This window comes from Scyliorhinus canicula, chromosome 9 (assembly GCF_902713615.1).
Source record: "Scyliorhinus canicula chromosome 9, sScyCan1.1, whole genome shotgun sequence".
Classification (NCBI taxonomy): Eukaryota; Metazoa; Chordata; class Chondrichthyes; order Carcharhiniformes; family Scyliorhinidae; genus Scyliorhinus; species Scyliorhinus canicula.
In genome coordinates, this window is record NC_052154.1 from 97,444,503 (window position 1) to 97,471,617 (window position 27,115).

General features: G+C 52.0%; 1 protein-coding gene across 45 annotated transcripts in view; it reads left to right on the top strand.

The window, feature by feature from the left end:
* The window catches only part of madd (MAP-kinase activating death domain), a 224,091-nt gene extending 196,982 nt beyond the window's left edge, over positions 1-27,109 (top strand). For all 45 annotated transcript variants that reach the window (XM_038807261.1, XM_038807262.1, XM_038807290.1 and 42 more), the window contains 2 exons: positions 23,422-23,468; positions 26,187-27,109. In XM_038807261.1, coding sequence (XP_038663189.1) covers positions 23,422-23,468; positions 26,187-26,291 — 152 coding nt within the window. In that variant the 3' untranslated portion in view covers positions 26,292-27,109. The remainder of the gene's footprint in view (positions 1-23,421; positions 23,469-26,186) is intronic.
* The last annotated feature ends 6 nt before the right edge of the window (positions 27,110-27,115 follow it).

Consider the following 27,115-nt stretch of genomic DNA (forward strand, 5'->3'; position numbering starts at 1 on the left):
GTCCATTCCACACCCTAACCATTCTCTCAGTAAAGAACCTATCTCGGACATCCCTCCTATATCTCCCACCCTGAATCTTATAGTTATGCCCCCTTGTAACAGCTACATCCACCCGAGGAAATAGTCTCTGAATGTCCACTCTATTTATCCCCCTCATCATCTTATAAACCTCTATTAAGTTGCCTCTCATCCTCCTCCGCTCCAAGAGAAAAGCCCTAGCTCCCTCAACCTTTCCTCATAAGACCTATCCTGCAAACCAGGCAACATCCTGGTAAATCTCCTTTGCACCCTTTCCAATGCTCCCACATCCTTCCAATAATGAGGTGACCAGAACTGCACACAATACTCCAAATGTGATCTCACCAGGGTCATGTATAGTTGCAACATAACCCCACGGCTCTTAAACTCAAGCCCCTGTTAATAAACGCTAACACACTATAGGCCTTCTTCACGACTCTGTCCACTTGAGTGGCAACCTTCAGAGATCTGTGGACATGAACCCCAAGATCTCTCTGTTCCTCCACATTCCTCAGAACCCTGCCGTTGACCCTGTAATCCGCATTCAAATTTTTTCTACCAAAATGAATCGCTTCGCATTTATCAGGGTTAACCTCCATCTGCCATTTTTCGGCCTAGCTCTGGATCCTATCAATGTCTCATTGCAGCCTACAACAGCCCTCCACCTCATCCACTACTCCACCAATCTTGATGTCATCAGCAAATTTACTGACCCACCCTTCAGCCCCCTCCACCAAGTCATTGATGAAAATCACAAATGGCAGAGGACTCAGCACTGATCCTGTGGTACACCGCTGGTAACTGATCTCCAGTCTGAAAATTTTCCATCCACCACCACCCTCTGTCTTCTATGTGATAGCCAGTTACTTATCCAATTGGCCAAATTTCCCTCTATCCCACACCTCCTTACTTTCTTCATGAGCCGACCATGGGGAGCCTTATCAAGTGCCTTACTAAAATCCATGTATACGACATCAACTGCTCTACCTTCATCTACACACTTAGTTACCTCCTCAAAGAATTCAATCAGATTTGTGAGGCAAGACTTACTCTTCACGAATCCGTGTTGACTATCCTGGATTAAGCTGCATCTTTCCAAATGGTCATAAATCCTATCCTTCAGGACCTTTTCCATTAACTTACTGACCACCGAAGTAAGACTAACTGGCCTATAATTACCAGGGTCATTCCTATTCCCTTTCTTGAACAGAGGAACAACATTCGCCACTCTCCAGTCCTCTGGTACTATCCCCGTGGACAGTGAGGACCAAACGATCAAAGCCAAAGGCTCTGCAATCTTGCCTCCCAAAGAATCCTTGGATATATCCCATCTGTCCCAGGGAACTTGTCGACCCTCAGGTTTTTCAAAATTGTTAATATATCCTTCCTCAGAACATCTACCTCCTCCAGCCTACCCGCCTGTATCACACTCTCATCCTCAAAAACATGGCCCCTTTCCTTGGTGAACACTGAAGAAAAGTATGAATTCAACGCCTCTCCTATTTCTTCTGACTCCATGCACTGCATTCCACTACTGTCCTTGACCGGCCCTACCCTCACCCTGGTCATTCTTTTATTTCTCACATAAGAGTAAAAAGCCTTGGGGTTTTCCTTGATCCGACCCGCCAAGGACTTCTCATGCCCCCTCTTAGCTCTCCTCAGCCCTTTTTTTTTAGCTCATTCCTTGCTAACGTGTAACGCTCAAGCGACCCAGCTGAACCTTGTTTTCTCATCCTTACATACTCTTCCTTTTTCCTCTTGACAAGACATTCAACCTCTTTTCAACCATGGTTCCCTCACACAGCCATTTCCTCTCTGCCTGACAGGGACATACCTATCAAGGACATGCAGTATTTGTTCCTTGAACAAGCTCCACTTTTCTTTTGTGCCTTTCCCTGACAGTTTCTGTTCCCATCTTATGCTCCCTAAATCTTGCCTAATCGCACCATAATTACCCCTCCCCCAATTATAAATCTTGCCCTGCCATATGGCCCTATCCCGCTCCATTGCAATAGTGAAGACACCGAATTGTGGTCACTATCTCCAAAGTGCTCTCCCACAAACAAATCTAACACTTGGCCCGGTTCATTACCCAGTACCAAATCCAATGTGGCCCCCCCTCTTGTCGGCCTATCCACATATTGTGTCAGGAAACCCTCCTGCACACACTACAAAAACTGCCCCATCCGAACTGTTCGACCTATAGAGGTTCCAATCAATATTTGGAAAGTTAAAGTCACCCATGCCAACTACCCTGAGACCTCCACACCTATCCATAATCTGTTTTGCAATTTCTACCTCCACATCTCTATTACTATTTGGGGGTCTATAGAAAACTCCTAACAATGTGACCGCTCCTTTCCTATTTCTAACTTCGGCTCATATTGCCTCAGTAGGCAGATCCCCTTCGAACTGCCTTTCTGCAGCCGTTAAACTATCCTTGATTAACAATGCTACTCCTCCACCTGTTTTACCACCTTCCCTACTCTTACTGAAACATTTATACCCCGGAACTTCCAACAACCATTCCTGTCCCTGTTCTAACCATATCTCCGTAACGCCACAACATCGTAGTCCCAAGTACCAATCCTCGCTCCAAGTTCACCTACCTTATTCCGGATGCTCCTTGCATTGAAGTAGACACACTTCAACCCACCAACCCACCTCTCCTGCGACCTTAATACCCTCCTCAGTACCTCACTACTCTCAACACTGGCTTCTGGACTACAGCTCATTTTCCCAGCCCCCTGCCAAATTAGTTTAACACCCCCCCCCCCCCCCCCCCCCCCCCCCCCCCCCCCCCCGCAAATTTCCCTCCCAGGATATTGGTGACCCTCTGGTTCAGGTGCAAACTGTCCTGTCTGTTCAGGTCCCACCTTCCCCTAAATGTGCTCCAATTATCCACGTAACTGAAACCCTCCCTCCTACACCATCCCTGCAGCCACGTGTTTATCTGCACTCTCTCCCTGTTCCTCACCTCACTAGCACATGGCACTGGCAACAAACCAGAGATGACAACTTGGTTTGTCCTGGCTCTCAGCTTCCACCCTAGCTCCCTAAATTCCTGTTTTAAATCCCCGTCCCTTCTCTTATCTATGTCGTTGATACCGATGTGTACCACGGCTTGTGACTGTTCCCCTTCCCCCTTGAGGATTCTGAAAACACGGTCCAAGACGTCACGGACCCTGGCACCCGGGAGGCAACATACCATCCGTGAGTCTCTTTCGCTGCCACAGAACCGCCTATCTGTCCCTCTAACTATCGAGTCCCCAATAACTATTGCTCTCCTCTCCCTTCTTTCCTTCTGATCCACAGGGACAGACTCAGTGCTGGAGAGCCGTTCACCGTGGTTTACCCCTGGTTCGTCGTCCCCCTCAAAAGTATCCAAAATAGTATACTTGTTACTGAGGGGAACGACCACAGAGGATCCCTGCAGACTGGAACAATGGATGGCAGGCAGGTTTGCGTGATGAACTGGGCCGTGTTCATGACACTGTGTAGTTTCTTACGGTCTTGAGTAGAGCAGTTACCATACCAGGCTGTGATGCAGCCAGATAGGATGCTTTCTGTAGTGCATCTGTAAATATTGGTAAGTCTCATTGTGGACATGCCGCATTTCCTTAGTTTCCTGAGGAATTATAGACGCTGCTGTGCTTTCTTCATCATAGCATCGTGTGGGTGGAACAGGACAGATTGTTGGTGATGTGCACACCTCGGAATTTGAAGCTGTCAACCATCTCCATCACGGTATCATTGATGCAGACAGGGTGTGTACGTTACTTCGCTTCCTGGAGTCAATGACCAGCTCCTTGGTTTTGCTGACATTGAGCGATTGTTCTCGTCACGCCAAGCCATTAGATTCTCTATCTCCCTCCTGTACTATAACTCATCGTTGTTCGGGATCTGACCCACCATGGTCGCGTCATCAGCATATATGTAGATGGATTGGAGCCAAATTTTTCCACACAGTCATGTGTGTATAGAGACTATAGTAGGGGGCTAAGAATGCAGCCTTGCGGGATCCCGGAATTTAGGACTACCGTGGAGGAGGTTTTGTTGTTGTTTATCCTTACTGATTGTGGTCTCTGGGTCATGAAGTCTAGGACAGGGGTGGGCAAACTTTTCCGTGCAAGGGCCACATTCAGAAATTCACAATTTTAAAGGGCCGCATAGTATATTAAGTAAAATAATTACTTCACCCGGTTATGATTCTGGGCGCCTCATATAGAACATAGAACAGTACAGCACAGAACAGGCCCTTCGGCCTTTTTTTTTTTTAATGACTTGGTGGGCCGCATAAAGACCTTTGGCGGGCCGCATGCGGCCCGCGGGCCGTAGTTTGCCCACCCCTGGTCTAGGATCTAGTTGCAGAGGGAGGAGCCAAGTCCTATGTTTTGGAGTTTTGATATGAGCTTGGCTGGGATTATGGTGTTAAAGGCGGAGCTGTAGTCATTGAATAGGAGTCTGAATTAGGAGTCCTTGTTGTTGAGATGCTCAAGGGATGAGTGTAGGGCCAGGAAGATGGCGTCTGCTGTGGACCGGTTGTGATAGTTTGTGAATTGCAGTGGATCAAGGCATTCTGGGAGTATGGTGATAATGTGTCGCATGACCAACCTCGAAGCACTTCATTATGATAGATGTCAAGGCCACCGGATGGTAGTCGTTGAGGCACGTTGCCTGGTTCTTCTTTGGCACCGGTATGATGGTGGTCTTCTTAAAGCAGGTGGGGTGGTCTTCTTAAAAGCAGGTGGGAACCTCGGAATGGAGTAGGGAGAGGCTGAAGATGTCCGCGAACACCTCTGCCAGCTGGTCCATGCAGGATCTGAGCGCACGACCAGGGTCTCAGTCAGGACCCATTGCTTTCCTAAGTTCACTTTCAAAAAGGCTGATCTGACTTCGGAAGCTGTGACGGTAGGTATGGATGTGTCCGGGGCTGCTGGGGAAATTGATAATGGTTTGATGGTTTCCTGCTCAAACCGAGCATAAAATGCATTGAGTTAATCGGGGAAGGGGGTGCTGCTGCCGGAGATTCTACTCGGCTTCACTTTGTAGCCTGTTATGTTGAGGAGGCAGTGGTGTGCTCCACAGTGGCTGAGGCCGATCGAAGGGGATCTGAGGGGACAGTGATGCATTTCCTCCAATGGCTGGGATGGTTATAATATTGAGGGGACAGTGCTGTATTACCCCAGTGACTGGGATGGTTATAATATTGAGGGGACAGTGCTGTATTACCCCAGTGACTGGAATGGTTATAATATTGAGGGGACAGTGCTGTATTACCCCAGTGACTGGAATGGTTATAATATTGAGGGGACAGTGCTGTATTACCCCAGTGACTGGAATGGTTATAATATTGAGGGTACAGTGCTGTATTACCCGTGACTGGGATGGTTATAATATTGAAGGGACAGTGCTGTATTACCCCAGTGACTGGGATGGTTATAATATTGAGGGGACAGTGCTGTATTACCCCAGTGACTGGGATGGTTATAATATTGAGGGTACAGTGCTGTATTACCCGTGACTGGGATGGTTATAATATTGAGGGGACAGTGCTGTATTACCCCAGTGACTGGGATGGTTATAATATTGAGGAGACAGTGCTGTATTACCCCAGTGACTGGGATGGTTATAATATTGAGGGGACAGTGCTGTATTACCCCAGTGACTGGAATGGTTATAATATTGAGGGGACAGTGCTGTATTACCCCAGTGACTGGGATGGTTATAATATTGAGGGGACAGTGCTGTATTACCCCAGTGATTGGGATGGTTATAATATTGAGGGGACAGTGCTGTATTACCCCAGTGACTGGGATGGTTATAATATTGAGGGGACAGTGCTGTATTACCCCAGTGACTGGGATGGTTATAATATTGAGGGGACAGTGCTGTATTACCCCAGTGACTGGGATGGTTATAATATTGAGGGGACAGTGCTGTATTACCCCAGTGATTGGGATGGTTATAATATTGAGGGGACAGTGCTGTATTACCCCAGTGACTGGGATGGTTATAATATTGAGGGGACAGTGCTGTATTACCCCAGTGACTGGGATGGTTATAATATTGAGGGGACAGTGCTGTATTACCCCAGTGACTGGAATGGTTATAATATTGAGGGGACAGTGCTGTATTACCCCAGTGACTGGGATGGTTATAATATTGAGGGGACAGTGCTGTATTACCCCAGTGACTGGGATGGTTATAATATTGAGGGGACAGTGCTGTATTACCCCAGTGACTGGGATGGTTATAATATTGAGGGGACAGTGCTGTATTACCCCAGTGACTGGGATGGTTATAATATTGAGGGGACAGTGCTGTATTACCCCAGTGATTGGGATGGTTATAATATTGAGGGGACAGTGCTGTATTACCCCAGTGACTGGAATGGTTATAATATTGAGGGGACAGTGCTGTATTACCCCAGTGACTGGGATGGTTATAATATTGAGGGGACAGTGCTGTATTACCCCAGTGATTGGGATGGTTATAATATTGAGGGGACAGTGCTGTATTACCCCAGTGACTGGGATGGTTATAATATTGAGGGGACAGTGCTGTATTACCCCAGTGACTGGGATGGTTATAATATTGAGGAGACAGTGCTGTATTACCCCAGTGACTGGGATGGTTATAATATTGAGGGGACAGTGCTGTATTACCCCAGTGACTGGGATGGTTATAATATTGAGGGGACAGTGCTGTATTACCCCAGTGACTGGGATGGTTATAATATTGAGGGGACAGTGCTGTATTACCCGTGACTGGGATGGTTATAATATTGAGGGGACAGTGCTGTATTACCCCAGTGATTGGGATGGTTATAATATTGAGGGGACAGTGCTCTATTTCCCGTGACTGAAAATGTTGTAATATTGAAGGGATGTTGTAATATTGAGGGTGTTGTATTAGTTACGGGACAGTGCTGGATTCCCCAATGATCGAGAGAGTTGTAATATTGAGGGGACAGTGTTGTATTCCCCAATGATGGGGAGTGAGTGTTCGTTTTGTCAGGTTTACCACTTGTGAATCCTGTTGTCATGCTCCAATCACTGTCTGATACAGTGGGACCTGGAGCTATGAGTCACCTCATCCCAGTCAGCAGATAGATGGGGAATGGATTTTTCCCTCGCAACAGCCCAACATGGAAGCCCATGACCGCATCTAAGTGGGAGTACACGTGTGCATATCTGCATTGTTTTCTGGCGTCTTTTGTGTTTGTGCGTATGGATGGCATGGTGGGTGTGTCACTGACCATTAACCCTGCGATTCAAACTGGCAGGGGTTCAAATCCCAGCATCAGCTGCTAGTGGGATTTGAATTCAGTTCATAAATTTCGAATATCAAGAGTTTCATTAATACCGACCGTGCCAACCATTGTTGTAAAAACCCGTCTCGTTCCCAAATGTCAATTAGGGAAGGAAATCTGCCTTCCTTATCCAGTGTGTGACTCCAGACCCACACAGCAATATAGTTGGTTCCTAACTGCCCTCCAAAATCGCCATTGAAAAACAAAATTGCCATTGAAAAACTAAGATTATGGATTATTCCAATATCAAGGTGCAGAAAAGTACTGTAATGTTGGAGGTCGGTTAAGATCAGTCGTGCTGTGATAGAACAGGGGAACTGGATTATGAGGTTGAATGGAATCTCCAACGAAAGAGAAAATGCTGGAAAATCTCAGCAAGTCTGGCAGCATCTGTAGGGAGAGGAAAGACCTAACGTTTCGAGTCCGATGACGCTTTGTCAAAGCTGACAGAGAAAGTGGAAAATATTTATACTGTGGAGTGAGAATGAAACATGAGTCATAGCCACAGGAACCCAGAGAAACCGGGTACTAATGGCCACAGATACCAAGGGGAAGGAGTGTTAATGGCAGTCCCCAGAGAGGACAATAGATGTGAAAGGTCAAACAGCAGGGAAACTAACATCAGAGGATGAACTGTAGATGTAGGGCGAGGGGAAGGGGGAAGCAAAGAGGAGAAAGGTGAAGGAAAGGCGGATACGATTGTGGGGGCGGAGGGAATTTAAATGTATATTAAGAAAGAAAGAAATGGTTAAAGACAGTTAAAATGAAATGCAAACAAATGGGTCGAGTTGGTGTAGAGCTGATCATCTGAAGTTGTTGAATTCGATGTTCAGACCGGAAGGCTGTAGCGTGCCTAAACGGAAGATGAGATGTTGTTCCTCCAGTTTGCGTCGCGCTTCACTGGAACATTGCAGCAGGCCAAGAACAGACATGTGGGCATGGGAGCAGGGTCTTTTGTTAAAATTCCAAGCAACAGGAAGGTCAGGGTCCTGAATGCGCACAGGCCGAAGATGCTCAGCAAAGCGATGACCCAGTCTGCGTTTGGTCTCTCTGATATAGAGGAGACCAGATTGGGAGCAGCGATTGCAATAGACCAAATTGGAAGAGGTGCAAGTGAAACGCTGCTTAACCTGGAATGAGTGTTTTGGGCCTGGGATGTTAAGCATGGTTATAATATTGAGGGGCATGTGTTACACCTGCTGCGATTGCATGGGAAGGTGCCATGGGTGATGCGAGAGGTACTGGGTATGGTGGAGGAGTGGACTAGATTGTCTCGGAGGGAACGGTCTCTGTGGAATGCTGACAGAGGGAGTGAAGGGAAGATGTGTTTGGTTGTAGCATCACGCTGGAGTTGGCAAAAATGGCGGTGGATTATGCTTTGCATACAGAGGCTGGTGGGATGAAATGTGAGAACGAGGGGGACTCTGTCCTTGTTCTGGGAGGGAGTGGAGTGGGCAAGGTAGTGGCGCGGGAGATGGACCGCACACTGTTGAGGGCCCTGTCCACAACTGTAGGTGGGAAATCGCGGTTGAGGAAGAAATGGAATTTTGAATGGAAACTTCTCTTGATGTGAAGTAATGATGCTGGCATCACAGAGGCTGGGAGCAGTTTCACTTCTTTCATTGCAAGGATGTCTCTTACTGGTTTGCTTGTGTGCAAACACGTGTATGCGTGTCAGCACATGTTAAATGTGACATTGTTGTGCAATGTGAGAATTGGCTGCGCTAGACTTTGCACATGTCCTGGTCACTTTGGAAATTCACATCAGATGCAGCACGGGAGGACAAGTGATTGGGCAGCACGGTAGCACAAGTGATTAGCACTCTGGTTTCGATTCCCCGCTGGGTCACTGTCTGTGCAGAGTCTGTACATTATCCCCGTGTCTGCGGGGGTTTCCTCTGGGTGCTCCGGTTTCCTCCCACAGTCCAGACGTGTAGGTTAGGTGGATTGGCCACGATAAAAAAGTGCCTTTAATGACAAAGAAAGGTTACGAGGGGTTATTTTGTTACTGGGATAGGGTGGAAGTGAGGGCTTAAGTGGGTTGGTGTGGACTCGATGGGCCGAATGGCCTCCTTCTGCACTGTATGTTCTATGTACTATGACGAACAATTAACAGTCTGTGGCCTAGTGTAACCCTGTACATGAGGCCTGAATCCCAGTGTAACCCCTGTCCACACAGCCCTGAATCCCTCTGTAACCCCTGTTCACACAGCCCTGAATCCCTGTGTAACCCCTGTCCACGCAGCCCTGAATCCCTGTGTAACCCCTGTTCACACAGCCCTGAATCCCTGTGTAACCCCTGTCCACGCAGCCCTGAATCCCAGTGTAACCCCTGTCCACACAGCCCTGAATCCCTGTGTAACCCCTGTCCACACAGCCCTGAATCCCAGTGTAACCCCTGTCCACACAGCCCTGAATCCCTCTGTAACCCCTGTCCACGCAGCCCTGAATCCTAGTGTAACCCCTGTCCACACAGCCCTGAATCCCAGTGTAACCCCTGTCCACACAGCCCTGAATCCCAGTGTAACCCCTGTCCACACAGCCCTGAATCCCTGTGTAACCCCTGTCCACACAGCCCTGAATCCCAGTGTAACCCCTGTCCACGCAGCCCTGAATCCCTGTGTAACCCCTGTTCACACAGCCCTGAATCCCTGTGTAAACCCTGAACACAGCCCTGAATCCCTGTGTAAACCCTGTCCACGCAGCCCTGAATCCCTGTGTAAACCCTGTCCACTCAGCCCTGAATCCCTGTGTAACCCCTGTCCACACAGCCCTGAATCCCTGTGTAACCCCTGTTCACACAGCCCTCAATCCCTGTGTAACCCCTGTCCACGCAGCCCTGAATTCCTATGTAACCCCTGTACACACAGCCCTGAATCCCTGTGTAACCCCTGTACACCCAGCCCTGAATCCCTGTGTAACCACTGTCCACACAGCCCTGAATCCCTGTGTAACCCCTGTCCACACAGCCCTGAATCCCTGTGTAACCCCTGTCCACGCAGCCCTCAATCCCTGTGTAACCCCTGTACACAGCCCTGAATCCCAGTGTAACCCCTGTACACACAGCCCTGAATCCCTGTGTAACCCCTGTAAACACAGCCCTGAATCCCTGTGTAACCCCTGTCCACACAGCCCTGAATTCCTGTGTAACCCTGTCCACACAGCCCTGAATTCCTGTGTAACCCCTGTACACAGCCCTGAATCCCTGTGTAACCCCTGTACACACAGCCCTGAATTCCTATGTAACCCCTGTACACACAGCCCTGAATCCCTGTGTAACCCCAGTACACAGTCCTGAATCCCTGTGTAATACTGTACACACAGCCCTGAATCCCAGTGTAACCCTGTACACGCAGCCCTGAATCCCAGTGTAACCCTGTACATGAGGCCTGAATCCCTGTGTAACCCCTGTACACAGTACTGAATCCCAGTGTAACCCCTGTCCACACAGCCCTGAATTCCTGTGTAACCCCTGTACACACAGCCCTGAATTCCTGTGTAACCCCTGTACACAGTCCTGAATCCCAGTGTAACCCCTGTACACACAGCCCTGAATCCCTGTGTAACCCCTGTACACACAGCCCTGAATCCCAGTGTAACCCCTGTACACACAGCCCTGAATCCCTGTGTAACCCCTGTACACAGTCCTGAATCCCAGTGTAACCCCTGTACACACAGCCCTGAATCCCAGTGTAACCTCTGTACACAGTCCTGAATCCCTGTGTAACCCCTGTACACAGTCCTGAATCCCAGTGCAACCCATGTACACGCAGCCCTGAATTCCTGTGTAACCCTGTACACGCAGCCCCAAATCCCAGTGTAACCCATGTACACACAGCCCTGAATCCCAGTTTAACCCCTGTACACACAGCCCTGAATCCCAATGTAACCTCTGTACACAGTCCTGAATCCCTGTGTAACCCATGTACACGCAGCCCTGAATCCCAATGTAACCTCTGTACACAGTCCTGAATCCCTGTGTAACCCCTGTACACAGTCCTGAATCCCTGTGTAACCCATGTATACAGCCCTGAATCCCTGTGTAACCCCTGTACACACAGCCCCGAATCCCTGTGTAACCCATGTATACAGCCCTGAATCCCTGTGTAACCCCTGTCCACACAGCCCTGAATCCCTGTGTAACCCCTGTCCACTCAGCCCTGAATCCCTGTGTAACCCCTGTACACGCAGCCCTGGATCCCAGTGTAACCCCTGTCCACACAGCCCTGAATCCCTGTGTAACCCCTGTACACGCAGCCCTGGATCCCAGTGTAACCCCTGTCCACACAGCCCTGAATCCCTGTGTAACCCCTGTCCACAAAGCCCTGACTCCCTGTGTAACCACTGTCCACACAGCCCTGAATTCCAGTGTAACCCCTGTACACCCAGCCCTGAATTCCTATGTAACCCCTGTACACACAGCCCTGAATCCCTGTGTAACCCCTGTACACACAGCCCTGGATCCCTGTGTAACCCCTGTACACACAGCCCTGAATTCCTATGTAACCCCTGTCCACACAGCCCTGAATCCCTGTGTAACCCCTGTACACGCAGCCCTGGATCCCAGTGTAACCCCTGTCCACACAGCCCTGAATCCCTGTGTAACCCCTGTACACCCAGGCCTGAATTCCTATGTAACCCCTGTACACACAGCCCTGAATCCCTGTGTAACCCCTGTACACACAGCCCTGGATCCCTGTGTAACCCCTGTACACACAGCCCTCAATCCCTGTGTAACCCCTGTACACACAGCCCTGAATTCCTATGTAACCCCTGTCCACACAGCCCTGGATCCCAGTGTAACCCCTGTCCACACAGCCCTGAATCCCTGTGTAACCCCTGTCCACACAGCCCTGGATCCCAGTGTAACCCCTGTCCACACAGCCCTGAATCCCTGTGTAACCCCTGTCCACACAGCCCTGAATCCCTGTGTAACCACTGTCCACAAAGCCCTGAATCCCAGTGTAACCCCTGTACACACAGCCCTGAATCCCAATATAACCCCTGTACACACAGCCCTGAATCCCAGTTTAACCTCTGTACACAGTCCTGAATCCCTGTGTAGCCCCTGTACACAGTCCTGAATCCCAGTGTAACCCATGTACACGCAGCCCTGAATCCCAGTTTAACCCCTGTACACAGAGCCCTGAATCCCAGTGTAACCTCTGTACACAGTCCTGAATCCCAGTGTAACCCATGTACACGCAGCCCTGAATCCCTGTGTAATCCCTGTACACGCATCCCCGAATCCCAGTGTAACCCCTGTCCACACAGCCCTGAATCCCAGTGTAACCCCTGTACACACAGCCCTGAATCCCTGTGTAACCCCTGCACACGCAGCCCTGAATCCCAGTGTAACCCCTGCCCACACAGCCCTGAATCCCAGTGTAACCCCTGTACACACAGGCCTGAATCCCTGTGTAACCCCTGTACACAGTCCTGAATCCCAGTGTAACCCCTGTACACAGCCCTGAATCCCAGTGTAACCCCTGTACACACAGCCCTGAATCCCTGTGTAACCTCTGTACACACAGCCCTGAATCCCAGTGTAACCCCTGTCCACACAGTCCTGAATCCCAGTTTAACCCCTGTACACCCAGCCCTGAATTCCTATGTAACCCCTGTACACACAGCCCTGAATCCCTGTGTAACCCCTGTACACCCAGCCCTGAATCCCTGTGTAACCCCTGTACACCCAGCCCTGAATTCCTATGTAACCCCTGTACACAGCCCTGAATCCCTGTGTAATACTGTACACACAGCCCTGAATCCCAGTGTAACCCTGTACATGCAGCCCTGAATCCCTGTGTAACCCCTGTACACAGCCCTGAATCCCTGTGTAACCCCTGTACACAGCCCTGAATCCCTGTGTAACCCCTGTACACAGTCCTGAATCCCAGTGTAACCCCTGTACACACAGCCCTGAATTCCTGTGTAACCCTGTCCACACAGCCCTGAATCCCAGTGTCACCCCTGTACACAGCCCTGAATCCCAGTTGAACCCCTGTACACACAGCCCTGAATCCCAATGTAACCTCTGTACACACAGCCCTGAATCCCAGTGTAACCTCTGTACACAGTCCTGAATCCCTGTGTAGCCCCTGTACACAGTCCTGAATCCCAGTGTAACCCATGTACACGCAGCCCTGAATCCCTGTGTAACCCCTGTACACGCAGCCCTGAATCCCTGTGTAACCCCTGTCCACACAGCCCTGAATCCCTGTGTAACCCCTGCACACGCAGCCCTGAATCCCTGTGTAACCCCTGTCCACACAGCCCTGAATCCCTGTGTAACCCCTGCACACGCAGCCCTGAATCCCTGTGTAACCCCTGTCCACAAAGCCCTGAATCCCAGTGTAACCCCTGCACACGCAGCCCTGAATCCCTGTGTAACCCCTGTCCACGCAGCCCTGAATCCTAGTGTAACCCCTGCCCACACAGCCCTGAATCCCTGTGTAACCCCTGTACACACAGCCCTGACTCCCTGTGTAACCCCTGTCCACACAGCCCTAAATCCCTGTGTAACCCCTGTACACAGCCCTGAATCCCTGTGTAACCCCTGTACACACAGCCCTGAATCCCAGTGTAACCCCTGTACACACAGTCCTGAATCCCAGTGTAACCTCTGTACACACAGCCCTGAATCCCAGTGTAACCCCTGTACACACAGCCCTGGATCCCTGTGTAACCCCTGTGCACAGCCCTGAATCCCAGTTGAACCCCTGTACACACAGCCCTGAATCCCAATGTAACCCCTGTACACACAGCCCTGAATCCCAGTGTAACCTCTGTACACAGTCCTGAATCCCTGTGTAGCCCCTGTACACAGTCCTGAATCCCAGTGTAACCCATGTACACGCAGCCCTGAATCCCTGTGTAACCCCTGTACACGCATCCCCGAATCCCAGTGTAACCCATGTACACGCAGCCCTGAATCCCTGTGTAACCCATGTACACACAGCCCTGAATCCCAGTGTAACCCCTGTACACGCATCCCCGAATCCCAGTGTAACCCATGTACACACAGCCCTGAATCCCTGTGTAACCCCTGTGCACACAGCCCTGAATCCCAGTGTAACCCATGTATACAGCCCTGAATCCCTGTGTAACCCCTGTCCACACAGCCCTGAATCCCAGTGTAACCCCTGCACACGCAGCCCTGAATCCCTGTGTAACTGCTGGACACACAGCCCTGAATCCCAGTTTAACCCCTGTACACACAGCCCTGGATCCCAGTGTAACCCCTGTACACACAGCCCTGAATCCCTGTGTAACCCCTGTCCACGCAGCCCTGAATCCCTGTGTAACCCCTGTCCACACAGCCCTGAATCCCTGTGTAACCCATGTACACGCAGCCCTGTGTAACTGCTGGACACACAGCCCTGAATCCCAGTTTAACCCCTGTCCACACAGCCCTGAATCCCTGTGTAACCCCTGTCCACACAGCCCTGAATCCCTGTGTAACCCCTGTCCACGCAGCCCTGAATCCCTGTGTAACCCCTGTACACTCAGCCCTGAATCCCTGTGTAACCCCTGTCCACTCAGCCCTGAATCCTAGTGTAATCCCAGTCCACACAGCCCTGAATCCTAGTGTAATCCCTGTCCACAAAGCCCTGAATCCTAGTGTAACCCCTGTCCACACAGCCCTGAATCCCAGTGTAACCCCTTTGTACACAGCCCTGAATCCCTGTGTAACTCCTGTACACAGCCCTGAATCCCTGTGTAACTCTGTACACACAGCCCTGAATCCCTGTGTAACCCCTGTACACAGTCATGAATCCCTGTACACGCAACTCTGAATCCCAGTGTAACCCCTGTACACAGTCCTGAATCCCAGTTTAACCCCTGTACACACAGCCCTGAATCCCTGTGTAACCCCTGTCCACACAGCCCTGAATCCCTGTGTAACCCATGTACACGCAGCCCTGTGTAACTGCTGGACACACAGCCCAGAATCCCAGTTTAACCCCTGTACACGCAGCCCTGAATCCCTGTGTAACCCCTGTCCACACAGCCCTGAATCCCTGTGTAACCCCTGTCCACTCAGCCCTGAATCCCTGTGTAACCCCTGTCCACACAGCCCTGAATCCCTCTGTAACCCCTGTCCACAAAGCCCTGAATCCTAGTGTAATCCCAGTCCACACAGCCCTGAATCCTAGTGTAACCCCTGTCCACACAGCCCTGAATCCCAGTGTAACCCCTTTGTTCGCAGCCCTGAATCCCAGTGTAACCCCTTTGTTCACAGCCCTGAATCCCTGTGTAACTCCTGTACACAGCCCTGAATCCCAGTGTAACCCCTTTGTTCACAGCCCTGAATCCCTGTGTAACTCCTGTACACAGCCCTGAATCCCTGTGTAACCCCTGTCCACACAGCCCTGAATCCCTGTGTAAACCCTGTCCACGCAGCCCTGAATCCCTGTGTAACTCCTGTACACAGCCCTGAATCCCTGTGTAACCCCTGTCCACTCAGCCCTGAATCCCTGTGTAACCCCTGTCCACACAGCCCTGAATCCTAGTGTAATCCCAGTCCACACAGCCCTGAATCCTAGTGTAATCCCTGTCCACAAAGCCCTGAATCCTAGTGTAACCCCTGTCCACACAGCCCTGAATCCCAGTGTAACCCCTTTGTTCACAGCCCTGAATCCCAGTGTAACCCCTTTGTTCACAGCCCTGAATCCCTGTGTAACTCCTGTACACAGCCCTGAATCCCTGTGTAACTCTGTACACAGCCCTGAATCCCTGTGTAACCCCTGTACACACAGTCATGAATCCCTGTACACGCAACTCTGAATCCCAGTGTAACCCCTGTACACAGTCCTGAATCACTGTACACGCAACCCTGAATCCCAGTGTAACCCCTGTTCACAGTCCTGAATCCCAGTGTAACCCCTCTACACAGCCCTGAATCCCAGTGTAACCCCTCTACACAGCCCTGAATCCCAGTGTAACCCCTCTACACAGCCCTGAATCCTAGTGTAACACCTGTACACACAGCCCTGAATTCCTGTGTGACCCCTGTACACAGCCTTGAATCCCTGTGTAACCCCTGTGCACAGTCCTGAATCCCAGTGTAACCCCTCTACACAGCCCTGAATCCCAGTGTAACCCCTGTACACGCAGCCCTGAATCCCAGTGTAACCCCTGTGCACAGCCCCAAATCCCTGTGTAACCCCTGTACACAGCCCTGAATCCCTGTGTAACCCCTGTACACAGTCCTGAATCCCAGTGTAACCCCTGTACACAGCCCTGAATCCCTGTATAACCCCTGTACACGCAGCCCTGAATCCCAGTATAACCTGTGTACATGCGGCCGTGAATTCCATTGTAACCCTTGTACACACCTCACTGGACCCCAGTGTAAACTCCTCTATTTTCTATCGCCTCTTTTGTAGCCTTAGGAAATGGGATGTCATTTTCCTGCTATTGATGTGGAATTGAGGTGGTTTCACTTATGTAATTGAGGGTAATTCTATCGTGAGGTCCTTTGCAAAGAATCTGGACTGGATAGGGTAGACAATCTTTGATCGGCAGCATGTTGCATTGAAACAGCTTCAGGTCCATTTTACCACTCGCCCCATTTCATTGTACCCCTGAATTAGACTGGCTGCCTGTGAGTGAGCAGGTTTTGGGGAAGGCTGTTCACTGTGGTTAGTGTGTGTCAGTATTTACAGTGTCAAGCCTTTGGACAGTACTACTCAGGGGTCAGCAGGATTAGGTGGTTTGCAATGTGAGGGGCGTCTCCGTTTCTGCACTGAATCAGGTTTGAGACCCTGCTAAGTTTCTGGTCATTCAACATTGACTTGCTCCCTCCACTTCTCTGAAAACCTTGGTACTCCTTCAGGTAAGGAGAACATGTTAGATTGCCGGCTTGTTTTACTGTTGCCGCTGTTTGCATTTCTCACCACATGAACAGTAGACAGCAGTATCTGGTATCCAACCCTGTGCTGAGTCAATCATTGGATGCTGACAGTATCCCCATGCCGCAGTTCATCTCCAAGTTTTTGTCTCCACCTTGACGTACTCCCCTTAAACAGTGCAGCCCTACCTTGTAACATGCTGTGCTTCTCTCATTTCACAGCCACACCCCTAAATATATCTAAAATTGCATCTGCCCCCTGTCCTGTGCATGTCTCATCACTATCTCTGATTCACTGTCTCCCAATAATCCTCTCTCCATCTCTCCCACAATCCTGTCAGCGTCTCTCCCACAATCCTGCGTCTCCCCCACAATCCTGTCAGCGTCTCCCCCACAATCCTGTCAGCGTCTCCCCCACAATCCTGTCAGCGTCTCCCCCACAATCCTGTCAGCGTCTCCCCCACAATCCTGTCAGCGTCTCCCCCACAATCCTGTCAGCGTCTCTCCCACAATCCTGTCAGCGTCTCCCCCACAATCCTGTCAGCGTCTCTCCCACAATCCTGTCAGCGTCTCTCCCACAATCCTGTCAGCGTCTCTCCCACAATCCTATCAGCGTCTCCCCCACAATCCTGTCAGCGTCTCCCCCACAATCCTGTCAGCGTCTCCCCCACAATCCTGTCAGCGTCTCCCCCACAATCCTGTCAGCGTCTCCCCCACAATCCTGTCAGCGTCTCCCCCACAATCCTGTCAGCGTCTCCCCCACAATCCTGTCAGCGTCTCCCCCACAATCCTGTCAGCGTCTCCCCCACAATCCTGTCAGCGTCTCCCCCACAATCCTGTCAGCGTCTCTCCCACAATCCTGTCAGCGCCTCTCCCACAATCCTGTCAGCGTCTCTCCCACAATCCTGTCAGCGTCTCTCCCACAATCCTGTCAGCGTCTCTCCCACAATCCTGTCAGCGTCTCTCCCACAATCCTGTCAGCGCCTCTCCCACAATCCTGTCAGCGTCTCTCCCACAATCCTGTCAGCGTCTCTCCCACAATCCTGTCAGCGTCTCTCCCACAATCCTGTCAGCGTCTCTCCCACAATCCTGTCAGCGTCTCTCCCACAATCCTCTCCCTCCTTTCTCACCCCCCCCCCCCCCCGCACCTTCTCTGGCTCCCCCCCCCGACCGCTCTGCCCCCCCCCTCCCCCGGCTCATCTAGCCCCTGCCCCCGCCCCCTCTGGCACCCCCTCTGCCCCCTCTCACCCTCTCTGGCCCCGTCTCGCCCCCTCTGGCCCCGTCTCGCCCCCTCTGGCCCCGTCTCGCCCCCTCTGGCCCCGTCTCGCCCCCTCTGGCCCCGTCTCGCCCCCTCTGGCCCCGTCTCGCCCCCTCTGGCCCCGTCTCGCCCCCTCTGGCCCCGTCTCGCCCCCTCTGGCCCCGTCTCGCCCCCTCTGGCCCCGTCTCGCCCCCTCTGGCCCCGTCTCGCCCCCTCTGGCCCCGTCTCGCCCCCTCTGGCCCCGTCTCGCCCCCTCTGGCCCCGTCTCGCCCCCTCTGGCCCCGTCTCGCCCCCTCTGGCCCCGTCTCGCCCCCTCTGGCCCCGTCTCGCCCCCTCTGGCCCCGTCTCGCCCCCTCTGGCCCCGTCTCGCCCCCTCTGGCCCCGTCTCGCCCCCTCTGGCCCCGTCTCGCCCCCTCTGGCCCCGTCTCGCCCCCTCTGGCCCCGTCTCGCCCCCTCTGGCCCCGTCTCGCCCCCTCTGGCCCCGTCTCGCCCCCTCTGGCCCCGTCTCGCCCCCTCTGGCCCCGTCTCGCCCCCTCTGGCCCCGTCTCGCCCCCTCTGGCCCCGTCTCGCCCCCTCTGGCCCGTCTCGCCCCCTCTGGCCCCGTCTCGCCCCCTCTGGCCCCGTCTCGCCCCCTCTGGCCCCGTCTCGCCCCCTCTGGCCCCGTCTCGCCCCCTCTGGCCCCGTCTCGCCCCCTCTGGCCCCGTCTCGCCCCCTCTGGCCCCGTCTCGCCCCCTCTGGCCCCGTCTCGCCCCCTCTGGCCCCGTCTCGCCCCCTCTGGCCCCGTCTCGCCCCCTCTGGTCCCGTCTCGCCCCCTCTGGTCCCGTCTCGCCCCCTCTGGTCCCGTCTCGCCCCCTCTGGCCCCGTCTCGCCCCCTCTGGCCCCCTCTGGCCCCCTCTGTCCCTGTCTGGCCCCCGTCTGTCCCCCTCTGGCCCCGTCCCGCCCCCTCTGGCCCCGTCCGGCCCCCTCTGGCCCCCGTCCGGCCCCCGTCTGGCCCCCCTCCGGCCCCCTCTGGCCCCGTCCGGCCCCCTCTGGCCCCCTCTGGCCCCGTCCGGCCCCCTCTGGCCCCCTCTGGCCCCGTCCGGCCCCCTCTGGCCCCGTCCGGCCCCCGTCCGGCCCCCTCCGGGCCCCGTCCGGCCCCCTCTGGCCCCGTCCGGCCCCCTCTGGCCCCGTCCGGCCCCCTCTGGCCCCGTCCGGCCCCCTCTGGCCCCCACCCGCCCCCTCTGGCCCCCACCCGCCCCCTCTGGCCCCCACCCGCCCCCTCTCGCCCCCTCTGCAACGCCCTCTCGCACCCCCCGCCTCCTTCTGCAAAATCCCCCCGGTAGCCCTCTGCATCCCCCTCCCCTGCCATCTCCCTCTCCAAGCCCCGCTCCCCCCCACCATGTCTCCCTGTCCAGGTCAACCCCCCCCCCCAATGTTGCCTTGTTCAGCCCTGTCCAGAGGGTCATCTGGACTCGAATCGTTAGCTCTTTTCTCTCCCTACAGATGCTGCCAGACTGTTGAGATTTTCCAGCATTTTCTCTTTTGGTTTGAGAGTCCGCCATCCTCAGTAATTTGCTTCTTTACACCCCAATGCCTCCCTGTACAGTCGCTCCCCCCTGCCCCCACATTTTCCTCTTTCTCCCCAGTCTCCCTTTGCCCCATTCAGTTTCCTTTTAGCCCCCCCAACGTTCTCTTTTTTTTAATCTCCTGACTCTCTCAACCTCCTCTATTTCCCCCTCTCAGACCCTCTGTTGGTTCTTGTCAAATGAAAAGTATGGAATGGTTTGATCGTATGTGTTGTGAATGTTATGTTTTAGCCGCCTGTGCCCTGCTATTCGTCCAGAAAGTTGGACACGTACTCGAGGCTGACAATCCATTGATGCGCTGAGGGAGTGCCACACTGTCGGCGACATATTTTTGATGTGACATTAAACTCTGCTGGCTGTAAATGATCCGGCAGCACAGGAGTAGCGATGCTTGAACAACATTTCGACCTCACCCAGCATTCCTGAAAGTGGATATTATGTTGTTGTCTGTGGAGATTAGTAATATGTGATTAAGTCTCTGTTATGACAGTGATTAAAATTGGAAAATACTTCTCTTGTGGTGAAACAACTTTAGACATCCTAACATCATGCAAGGTGCTCTAGAAATGTAACTGTTTTTCGGCTTATTAACAATTGATACATTCAAAAAACAATCCATAGTGAATGAAAATTTGCATTCAACCTGCTCAGAATAGCCCCTCAGGAGCACTGTCACCTTCATGTCCATTGGAATAGTGACTCGGGCAGCAAGGTGGTGCAGAGGTCCCAGGTTCGATCCTGGCTTGGAGTTTGCCCATTCTCCTCGTGATTTGTGGGTTTCGCCCCCACAACCCAAAGATGTGCAGTGTAGCTGTATTGGCCACGCTAAATTGCTCCTTAATTGGAAAAATTGAATTGGGTACTCTATTTTTAAAAAAAAAAGGAAGTCAACTTCTCTCTTTTCCCCCCCCCCCCAACACTCTCACCATGCACGCCCTCCGCCCCCCCCCCCCCCAAACGCACGCAGAGTAACTGTATGTACACTGAGTGACTGTGTATGTACACGGACTCACAAAGTGACTGTGTATGTACACGGACTCGCACAGTGACTGTGTATGTACACGGACTCGCAGAGTGACTGTGTATGTACACGGACTCGCAGAGTGACTGTGTATGTACACGGACTCGCAGAGTGACTGTGTATGTACACGGACTCGCAGAGTGACTGTGTATGTACACGGACTCGCAGAGTGACTGTGTATGTACACGGACTCGCAGAGTGACTGTGTATGTACACGGACTCGCAGAGTGACTGTGTATGTACACGGACTCGCAGAGTGACTGTGTATGTACACGGACTCGCAGAGTGACTGTGTATGTACACGGACTCGCAGAGTGACTGTATGTACACGGACTCGCAGAGTGACTGTGTATGTACACGGACTCGCAGAGTGACTGTGTATGTACACGGACTCGCAGAGTGACTGTGTATGTACACGGACTCACTGCAATTGCATATTTAGACAAACTAACTACGATTGCATATATAGGCACTCACTGTGAGACTGCATATATACACGCTAACTGTGCGACCATGTATATGCAGTCACACTATGACTGCGTATGTACACGGACTCACCATGCAAATTCATATATATGCAGACTCGTTTTGCAACTGCGTATATGCACTTGCTGCGACTGGGTATATTTGCAGGCTTACTGAATCTGCTAATACACACACTGTGACTGCTTATGTATGCAGATTTGCTATGGGATTGCGCATGTTCACACCCTCTGTGCGTATATGCACCATGTTACTGTGCAGAAATGCACCGACTGTGTGACTGCACATATCTGCACCGATTGTGCGACTGTGCATATCCGCACTGACTGCGACTGTGCATATCCGCACCGACTGTGCATATCCGCACCGACTGCGACTGTGCATATCCGCACCGACTGCGACTGTGCAAATCCGCACCGACTGCGACTGTGCATATCCGCACCGACTGCGACTGTGCATATCCGCACCGACTGCGACTGTGCATATCCGCACTGACTGCGACTGTGCATATCCGCACCGACTGCGACTGTGCATATCCGCACCGACTGCGACTGTGCATATCCGCACCGACTGCGACTGTGCATATCCGCACCGACTGCGACTGTGCATATCCGCACCGACTGCGACTGTGCATATCCGCACCGACTGCGACTGTGCATATCCGCACCGACTGCGACTGTGCATATCCGAACCGACTGCGACTGTGCATATCCGCACGAATGCGCATATCCGCCGACTGTGCATATCCGCACCGACTGCGCATATCCGCACCGACTGTGCATATCCGCACCGACTGCGACTGTGCATATCCGCACCGACTGCGACTGTGCATATCCGCACCGACTGTGCGTATCCGCACCGACTGCGACTGTGCGTATCCGCACCGACTGCGACTGTGCGTATCCGCACCGACTGCGACTGTGCGTATCCGCACCGACTGCGACTGTGCGTATCCGCACCGACTGCGACTGTGCGTATCCGCACCGACTGCGACTGTGCGTATCCGCACCGACTGCGACTGTGCGTATCCGCACCGACTGCGACTGTGCGTATCCGCACCGACTGCGACTGTGCGTATCCGCACCGACTGCGACTGTGCGTATCCGCACCGACTGCGACTGTGCGTATCCGCACCGACTGCGACTGTGCGTATCCGCACCGACTGCGACTGTGCGTATCCGCACCGACTGCGACTGTGCGTATCCGCACCGACTGCGACTGTGCATATCCGCACCGACTGCGCGTATCCGCACCGACTGCGCGTATCCGCACCGACTGCGCGTATCCCCACCGACTGCGCGTATCCCCACCGACTGCGCGTATCCCCACCGACTGCGCGTATCCCCACCGACTGCGCGTATCCCCACCGACTGCGCGTATCCCCACCGACTGCGCGTATCCCACCGACTGCGCGTATCCCCACCGACTGCGCGTATCCGCACCGACTGCGCGTATCCGCACCGACTGCGCGTATCCCCCCGACTGCGCGTATCCCCACCCACTGCGCGTATCCCCACCGACTGCGCGTATCCCCACCGACTGCGCGTATCCGCACCGACTGCGCGTATCCGCACCCACTGTGCGACTGCATGTATACGCAGACTCATTGTGCACATGTGTGTGTATATATATATATATATATATATATATATATATGTAGGCTCATTGTGTGATTTAGGTGTGAGCACAAACTCACCATCCGACTGTGCTGTTGTCCATGGCCTTGAGGCCAGTATATGAATATTTACAGCCCAGCAGATGTACATAACCTCTGTGTGCAAATACGATTAAATGTAATGTTCTTTGTATGTGCGTCTGTAAATAATCTGTCTATTCGCAATCTCAGTCTATGATATTGTTCTTGGGTTAAACTCTTTCTTTTGTCTCTTGCTCGTCCGGTTCCAGTTCCACAAACTAACGAAGTGGTGACTCACAAGTACAAGACTCCAATGGTGAGTAGATACTAATATTCTGTACAACAACCTTCTGCTTTTTCACACCGGTGACACGTTAGAACTGCTTAAACTGCACCACTAGAATTCTTTTAGTTTTCAATTGTTTGTTTACAGGTAATATTATGGGGTCACGCCCTGTGTCCCGGTATGGTATATGGGGTCTCCCCTGTATCCTGGAGTGGTATATGGGGTCTCACAGTTTCCCAGTGTGGTATATGGGGTCTCCCCCTGTATCCTGGAGTGGTATCTGGGCTCTCACAGTTTCCCAGTGTGGTATATGGGGTCTCCCCCTGTATCCTGGAGTGATATCTGGGCTCTCACAGTTTCCCAGTGTGGTATATGGGGCCACGCCCTGTGTCCTGATGGGGTCTCGCAGTTTCCCGACATGGTATATGGGGTCTCACCCTGTATCCTGGTGTGGTATATGGGGGTCTAGCCCTGTGACCTGGTGTTGTATATGGGCTCACTCTGTGTCCTGGTATGATATATGAGCTTGCCCTGTGTCTGTGATTTTGGGGTCTTGTAATGTGTCCTGGTTTGGTATTTGGGGTCTTGCAGTGCCTCCCTTGCCTCACTCAACAGCCTGGGATATGTTTCATCTGGCCCTGGATATTTGTCTACTTTTAAGCCTGACAGACCATCGAAACGTCCTCTCTTACCATGTTAATTTCTTCAATTTCACCACAGTCCTTCTCCCTGAATTCTATACCCACTAGTGAACACCAACACAAAGTATTAATTTCAAACCCTATCTATGTCCTCTGGCTCTACAGAGAAATTACTACTGTGGTCCGTAATGGGCCCTACCCTTTCCCTAGTTATCCTTTTACCCTTAATGTACTTGTAAACCAATTTAGGATTTTCCTTTATTTTACCTGCCTTTCATGTCTCCTTTTTGCTCTCCTAATTTCCTTTTTAAGTTCTCTCTTTCATATTCCATGCTCCTCTAGCGCTTCTGCTGTTTTGAGCCCTTGATATCTGCCATAAGCCTCCCTTTGTCTCCTTATCCAGTGCTGAATATGCCTCGATATCCAGGGTTCGCTGGATTTGTTGGTCCTACCCTTTTTATTGATTGGAACATGTTGGCCCTGTACTCTCCCTATTTCCTTCTTGAATGCATCCTACTGTTCTGTCACAGATTTACCTAAAAGTGCCTACTCCCAGTCCACTCTGGCCAAATCATATCTAATCTTATTAAATTTGGCCTTACTACAGTTTAAAATTTGATTTCAGGCCCATCCTTGTTCTTTTGAACAATCTTCAATTTAATTGAGTTATGATCACTGTCTGCAAAATGCTCCCCCATTAATACTTCAACCACTTGCCCGGCTTTGTTACCTAAAATTAAGTCCAGGATCGTCCCATCTCTTGGAGGACCTTCCTCATACTGGCTTAAAAGTTTCTCTTGGAATCCTCCACTACCACCACCCTATTACTTTTACACTTCTGAAATTTGCCTACATATCTGCCCTTCTATTACTTTCGGACTGTTGGGGGCCTATAGAACACTCAGCAATGTGAATGCTTCTTTTTGGTTTTGAAGTTCCACCCATATGGCTTCATTTGACAAGCCTTCTCCGATGTCGTCCCTCCTTACTGCTGTAATTGATTGCCTGGTCAAAATTGCGAACCCTCTCACTGAGCTCCAGATCACAGATATAAAACAGTTACCAACAAAACCCAGTCGGAAATTCAGTAGAAACAACTCTACCCAGAGAGTGCTAAGAATGTGGGACTCGCTCCCACAGGGAGTGGGGAGAATGTGGGACTCGCTCCCACAGGGAGTGGGGAGAATGTGGGACTCGCTCCCACAGGGAGTGGGGAGAATGTGGGACTCGCTCCCACAGGGATTGGGGAGAATGTGGGACTCACTCCCACAGGGAGTGGGGAGAATGTGGGACTCGCTCCCACAAGGAGTGGGGAGAATGTGGAACTCGCTCCCACAGGGAGTGGGGGAGAATGTGGGACTCACTCCCACAGGGAGTGGGGAGAATGTGGGACTCGCTCCCACAGGGATTGGGGAGAATGTGGGACTCACTCCCACAGGGAGTGGGGAGAATGTGGGACTCGCTCCCACAGGGATTGGGGAGAATGTGGGACTCACTCCCACAGGGAGTGGGGAGAATGTGAGACTCTCTCCCACAGGGAGTGGGGAGAATGTGAAACTCGCTCCCACAGGGAGTGGGGAGAATGTGGAACTCACTCCCACAGGGAGTGGGGAGAATGTGGAACTTGCTCCCACAGGGAGTGGGGAGAATGTGGGACCCGCTCCCACAGGGAGTGTGGTGAATGTGGAACTCGCTCCCACAGGGATTTGGGAGAATGTGGAACTCGCTCCCACAGGGATTGGGTGAAGCAAACAACAGAGATGTATTTAAAAGGAAGCTGAGAGAAAGGAATGGTGGGATAGATGATGAGGAGGTCGGAGGATGCTCATATTGAACATGCCCTAGTGTAGGTATCTGACTGTGTGCACTGTGGACTCAATGGATGGGGTCACCTCCACTGATAAAAATGCTGCGTTGTACCCATTGCCTACAGTGTGTGGGATGGAATAGAAACCAAACATTCTGGAAGCAAATAGCAGGACGATTAGATTTTGAGCAAGAGGGCATTTAACCTGTGGAAATTTCCACCGTGCTCCTGAAGGGCTTGTGTGACGGTAATTTGGTTGGTTTGCGATAGTGTTAACTGCCCCTTGCTCTCTTCCTCCAGGCCCATGAGATCTGCTACTCAGTGCTGTGCTTGTTCTCCTACATGGCCGCAGTTCGAGGGAAGGAAATGGAGAGCAAGAACAACAAGGTGACCCCGGCGCGGTAAGACATCAGGCGAAACCCCAATCCCCACTTCCTAACATGCAACCCTGAAATTCCACAATCCTGCAGCTCAAATCGGGCCGGCTGGGTTCATTGCAAGTAATGGCTGCTGAACTCGTGCTTAGTCCCAAACTACTGCGTTCGCTCGAAGCTTGTCCAAGAACTGACCAAATTCACTTCAAATGCACTCTGAACAATGGTCCCACACTGGATTCACTGCAAACCCACTCATTGAGGGCCATTCCTGCACTGGATTACCTGCATATTTGCTCGTTGAGGACCACTTCTCCGCTGGACTACCTGTGTTTTTGCTCACCGAGGGCCACCCCTGCAATGGATTCACTGCATCCCCAACCATCAAGGACCATTTCTTTGCTGGAATCACTGCATATCCTCCCATCAACGATCACTGCTACACTGATTCCACTGTATGTTTTCTCATTGACTGGATTAACAACATATTCACCCATTGAGGACCCCTCATGCACTGGATACTCTGTTCCCCATAGAGAATGACTACACTGGATGGATTTGCCCAATTATACCACTTTTCTTGCTGTTTCTACATTAGATTGACAATCTGAAAGCTGACGGGCCACTGAATTCATTGCGATTGAGCCCACTCAGGACTGCCCCATAGGAATAATTGTCCCTTCATCCAATCGGGATCACAATGAGTACAGTGATTGCGACTAATGGACCCAGTGTGGATTGCTCCTCCGCTGGCACCTCTGGGAACTAACTGCTTAACTACCACTTCACTGAATTCACTAAATCTGCCGCTTCCACACTGGATTTCCAAACAGGGCATCTTCCTCTGAATCTGGC